Source organism: Trematomus bernacchii, unplaced genomic scaffold, assembly GCF_902827165.1.
Source record: "Trematomus bernacchii unplaced genomic scaffold, fTreBer1.1, whole genome shotgun sequence".
Taxonomy (NCBI): Eukaryota; Metazoa; Chordata; class Actinopteri; order Perciformes; family Nototheniidae; genus Trematomus; species Trematomus bernacchii.
This window is the reverse complement of record NW_022987313.1, coordinates 788,341-794,663: the sequence shown is the minus strand read 5'-3', so window position 1 is coordinate 794,663 and position 6,323 is coordinate 788,341. Positions and strand designations below refer to the sequence as shown.

At 41.2% G+C, this 6,323-nt stretch overlaps 1 protein-coding gene across 1 annotated transcript; it reads left to right on the top strand.

The window, feature by feature from the left end:
• Nucleotides 1-2,335: 2,335 nt before the first annotated feature.
• Nucleotides 2,336-5,572, top strand: foxi2 (forkhead box I2). Its single transcript, XM_034126964.1, has 2 exons — nt 2,336-3,024; nt 3,907-5,572. Exons 1-2 carry the CDS (start codon nt 2,415-2,417, stop codon nt 4,491-4,493), a joined length of 1,197 nt encoding a protein of 398 aa, XP_033982855.1. The 5' UTR covers nt 2,336-2,414; the 3' UTR covers nt 4,494-5,572.
• The last annotated feature ends 751 nt before the right edge of the window (nt 5,573-6,323 follow it).

Here is a 6,323-nt window from a genome sequence, read left to right as displayed (position 1 = left end):
TTCAGTTGATTTGTCACTGGTTTGTTCAGGTGCCCTTGCAGGTGGACTGGTGGGTGGGGCTGTCTCCTCAGTGCAACACCTGGACCCACGGCTTCTCAGGCTCTATAAAAGATGCCCCATCTCTGCCCTATAGAGGACTTCTGTGTGTGAGTGTGTTGAATTTAGATTTGTTTACCATTTAATTAAAGGTCCCATGTCATGCTTTTCTGGTTATTACCCGTCCCCTTGTGTGTTATGCGGTGCGGTTGCTAGTGGAGCCTCGCAGATGGGGGTGCTGCAGCCCCCTCATCACCCGCGTCCATTCGCGATGTCTCGCTGTCTCGCAGCAAGCAGGAAATGACACCAGTAACCCAGCTCACACTGTCCGCTCCTCGCAGCAGCAAGCCGCGCAACGTCCCGCCAACACGGCACCCAGACCCCACGCAGCATTCTCATCTGTTTGTCATTACTGATGTCATTTTCTGGTTGCTAACGCCATTGTAACACATAATCACTGATGTTCCGCTGTAACGGTGGTGGACTCATCAGAACAGAGTGGGCGAGCTGACCAATCAGAGCACACTGTGCTCACGGGGGGGGGCAGGAGCTCCAACAAGCCGTTTAGGACAGAGAGTGAATACACATACTATACAGAGATGCTGTATGAGAAACCAATGTGAGTTTGGAAAATTGCACAATGTAAATCTATTTTAGTAGACCTCAACAATGGAATTATGATCAGTAGAAATGGCCATGACATGGGACCTTTAACTGTTTGTTCAGGGCCTCATATCATTAGACGTATATTTCCTGTGCAAAACAGGTTCTCTGGGGGGCCCATCGTCATGAGGACTTTCTAGTTAAAGCCAGGCTGTCTGTCTCCCTGCTCTCTTGCCCAAGCCCATCCACCCTCCCCTTTCCCCAGACCTGCCATCCTCCAACCTTCCACTAGATGTCCTCACTGACATCCTCTCCCAACTTCACACCTGTTGCCACTCTCCTCATCAGTCCTGCAGTTTGTGACCTTAACCCCTTTTCCACCCTCACTCTTCTGTGTCACTTAAAGACCCATAGATGTAAAGCTGTTAAATGTTTATAATTCACATACATCTTTGACTTATGGTTGTTAAGAAAATGTTCAATGAGTTTGGCTGATCCATCAGAAGACAAGGTATGAGTGTATGAACATTTAACTCTGACCTCACTGACTATAAAAAGGTATATTTATACATATGATGTTTCTCTAACATCTGAATTGTTTAGTTTAACATTAATGAATGAAGACCAAAACATTGACAAAAGTGGCATCAGTTTGGTTTAGTTGAGTCCCGTGATCCGGCAGTGTTTTTTTTCTTCTTTCTTTGGTTCTTCACTGTATAATACTGCCATGTCAGAGCTGGATTAAGAACAACTTTCAACTTTCTCCTCTAATCAAATGTACAATTATGAACTCTGTTGAGTAGAGTTGTGTTTGTTTATACTAAAACCAATCATTCTATAGGGATGTATTATTTAAACAGCTATCATTTATTTGGATGATAAACACATTTGTGCTTCAGGGTTATTGGGTTCTTTATTTGTTATGTATACAGTGGAACTAACCTACTCACCACTTCCCTTTAAAAAGAATATGAAAAAAACAAGGCGACTATTTTGCCTTTTTCATGTACGCTGAATACATAATTGACACAATGTTAATACAATAATGATAGAATGTATTCTGTAGTTTGGTTGATTCCTTTTTTTGAACCACCAGCTAAAGGATAAATTTGCTTTTCAGTATTTTTAAATCTAGACAATTTGTATATTCCTCATTACAATTTCCATGAGGCATTTAACTGAATAATAATCAAAAAATGTGTCAGTCTGTGAGAAGTATTGTGTTTTACATTTCTGATACAGTAACCATATGACTATACATACACTATCTGTTGAATATGAAATCACAATATTTTATTACCTAAATGTATAAAGCTTTTTATTATCTTCATCTTTACTTTGGATAGAATGTAAGCATTGAAGATGAATTTGTTTAGTTTCACATGTGAGACAAACAAAAAGCTGATATCATAACAGTTATTATTGCAGTCTGAGTCAGTCTTTGTTTACTAAAGTTTAAAGATCCCAGCATTAGTCCCTCAGAGAACATGAGAGCAGCAGCAGTGTGTTGTGACTCTCCGGGACTTTTTGACAGGGGAAACATTTGGGAACCACTGACCCACTGTCTGGTGGCTGAGGTAGAACATGACCACACCCCCTGTTACTCAGTGTGTGTCTATTGGCTGCTGGGAATTATCTAGAGCCTGGATGTGGCTGCTGTCAAGGGTTTATACTATTAAAACTCCCCCAAGTCCTCCATCCTCCCTGACACTTGTTGCTGCTGCGAGCACCACCTGAACCGCTTCAGTTTCCTTTGGGATTTCCCGCGGGGAGTGATGAACTCCATCGACCCCCAGTCCCACCACCAGCACCAGCACCACCACACCTCCCCTACCGTCGGCTCTCTCCCACCCAAAGGCGCCCAGGAGGCCCCGGACATGGCCGCGGTGTACTGCGATAACTTCAGCAGTATGTACCACCAGCAGAGCCTCCAGGGCACACAGAGACCCTCCGGATACGGCCTCGGAGATTACACATCGTCTCCAAACCCGTACCTGTGGCTCAACGGACCGGGTGTGAACTCCTCTGCGTCTTACCTGCACGGCAACAACCCGGCGTCCTTCATCCCGCCCTCCTACGGCTCGCAGCGTCAGTTCATAACAAACTCACCTGGATTCGGAGGGCCCGACCTGGGCTGGCTGTCCATCGCCAGCCAGGAGGAGCTGCTGAAGCTCGTGCGGCCGCCTTACTCCTACTCTGCGCTCATAGCCATGGCCATCCAGAATGCGCACGAGAAGAAGCTGACCCTGAGTCAGATCTATCAGTATGTCGCAGAAAATTTCCCCTTTTATAAGAAGAGCAAAGCCGGCTGGCAGAACTCGATCCGGCACAACCTGTCTCTGAACGACTGCTTCAAGAAAGTGCCGAGGGACGAGGACGATCCAGGTACAGTGAACGCACCAGGGGAAATGTTATCATGTGAAATATGCTGCATTTGGGTACAGTTTAATCACCTGGGAGATTCAGAGTGGTTTAATTAGAGGGTAATTTAGGAAGAAGAATTACAGTGAAGTTATTACTTAAATCTTTTAAATGTAAATGACGAAAACGTTATCATACTTTTCGTTTAGCCTTAATAATTATGCTTGTGGTCCAAAAAGTCTTAGCAATACTAAATTACATTACATTTTCCTAAATACATTTAAAATACTTACCTAACATAAATTGATTCTGTCTGGTAATCTTCTAATTTATTTTAAAAGTAACACGTTTTTAAAATATTACAGAAGTAGATATTGCAGCCAGTGTACAATTATAAACTAATACAAAATAAGTACAATATTTCTAAAGATTCATTCAAATGTTGTAAACGTATATTGTGTTTTCTTAAAAGTTTTTCCAGAATTTAAAGTATTGTTTTTCTATGAATTGTGCATGTATTGTCCTAAAATATGTCTGAATTTTAGTTTTAAATCCTAACCTGTACATGATTGTGGACTATAATGACAAGGTGCTATGTATTAATTATTGTTTCCTTAAATAGACTGCAGAGAGTAATCTGCCTTCAAAGAAACATTTGATAACAATTCAAATCAATTTTGAAATAAAGAATAGAAGTTTGTTCTGACAGATTGCTAAAATTCTCGAACCAGTTTGTTAATTTATATCTTGACAGAAAAAAGCTTATAAAGGTTAAAACCAGAGTAAAAATATTGTTGTATTTTATATATGGCATATCAATTAGACGTATAAGGCCCCACAACTTCCACCATCGAATACTGATATTATCAAGTTCTAATATGTATTGTGTTTCATCTTCAATTACAGGAAAAGGAAATTACTGGACGTTGGACCCAAACTGTGAAAAGATGTTTGACAATGGAAACTTTCGCAGGAAACGGAAAAGACGCTCAGATCCGAGCAGTGCAGGAGGAGCAGCGGCGGCAGCGGGGGCCACAAAAGTGGAGGACGGCAGGCCGGCGGTGGGGCCCTCAATGAAGCCTTCAGACAGTCCTCAGCTCCTGGGGCCACCCTCTCCGGAGATGGAGCCAATGAACGAGAGCCACAAGAGCTCATCGTCCTCTTCGCCGCCCGGACTGTCCTCAGCCGCTCCGTGTTTTAACAACTTTTACAGCAGCATGTCGACGCTCAGCTCGGGGGGCCCCAGCCGGCAGGGGTCCCTTGGTTTGGTGAACGAGCTGGCAAACAGGAACATTACGGCCCTGAGCCCGTACCACCTTAACCACGGAGGGCAGGATACGGGGGCATCAGAGCATGGCGAGGGCCTGCATTTCAACCGTGGAGTGTACTACAACACGTTTGGCGGCGGGCAGGGCGGACAGTTCAACAGCCACTTCTACAACAGCTTCAGCGTCAACAGCCTGATCTACCCCCGAGAAGGGACTGAGCTATAGGGGCTGATTCACCACAACTTCCCCACACTGTTCCAGGGCGTTGCTGCACGGTGAATCCCTCTGAAACACACAAAAACACAGCCGAGAGGTCAGAGGGCATGCTGGGTAAAGCTGCTTCTCTGCACCATGAACACAACCCTCCCTTCACTGATCACTTCACAGAGATTAGAGTATTTTAGCTAAACTTGATTGAACTTGACAAGCACTCAAACTGTGGAAACACGAGCCGGAAAGTCAAAAGGAAAAACAAGCACTTATCTTTTCACTTTTTTTTGTTATTATATCAAAGCTCATACTTTGCTATTAATGCCGACTTGCGAAGTAAGACAACCACAGAACACTTGGTTTCTTTTGTAATATTTTTTGGGCGGATACAATGGGAAGGGTTTATATTCCTGTAGTCAAAGCTACTTCATCATGTTTAAGATGTAAATATCCTTAGATATTTTTGCCAAATCTAGTCCATATTACTTTAGAGTGGCCAAATGATTACATGTGTTGACACTATTTATATTCATATTCAACTCAAGTCTGCCAAAGTTGCCTTTGCGAGACCGCCTTTACCTCAAAACAACAATCATATGAGATGACAGAGTCCTGAAGGGTTCACCTGTACATTTACACAGTTTCCAAATGCAGTAACCATTGATTTAATACTAATATGATCCGAGATGGGGCTTGCCTTATTTTTATATCCTCCATGTTGAATGAAAACCACAGCACTAAGGCTCTTGTAAATACATGTGGACTTTATAAATGTGTATTTTTTGTAAATTATGAAAAATAGTTTGTGACTATTTATGCTATTTATGCTAATAGACATTGTGTTCCCTACTGTCTGAACATAGCTTGATTAAATCAGAAGTGAATTACTTTAGCTTACAAAAATGCGCCGAAAACAGTATCACTAAAACTCAGATGTCATAAATCTATATATATTAAAAACGATATGCTATATCATGGTTTCTCTCAGGATTCAGTGTGACAATCATTGAATTGCTTTTGTATCTATTTTTGTCTTTTTTTTTAATCTTTATACAGTACATACAGCTTACAGGCAGTTTTCACTGTGACTATAAATAAATATCATGTGATCTCTATTGTATTGTCATGAGTCATTTTCAAATAGGGCATCAGTGTATTAAGGGCTTCATTATCATTTGAAGGCATTACTATACATTTACTTTAATCTCGTATTGAATTACTTCTACTCCATTTCAGCTCAATGTAGCCTCTTACTGTAAAAACAACGAATAGCTGCATGAGTTAGTTCTTTTTCTGCAGGCCTTCACTTTATTTTATTTTGTCAACTAAGTGACCCTGTTCTCCAGAAACATGTTAACAAGTACATATTTTATTGCTGCAGAATTGAAATCACAGAGCAGGTTTTACAACTACATTTCTCAGTATTTATAATCCAGTCTAATATTTTTCAAGCTCTGTACTGTCTCACACTTTTCATTATGATGATTTAAGACCAAGTTCACCTCCAACTGCAACAATGTTTATGTGCCTGTGTTTTATTCCAGTAAGTCTACTTCTCTGACAGATCAGTGATTAGTGTTTGAACATGTTACAGGTTACTCCAGTAAGACAACCTTGTTGCTATAAAACATATAAAGAATAATTAACATTTTGTATTACTTAGTTTGACTGTTGCTGGGAAGTGGGATCTATTCTACGCACACTGGTCGACCCCCAAAAGGAAATCTGTTACGACAAAATACCTGTGAATGATAGCAGGTCAAAAGAGCATCTCTGTAAAAATTGAGAAATACATTTTTTATCTCAACAATGATTTATTTTACAGGTCAATACATTTTTTTTAAA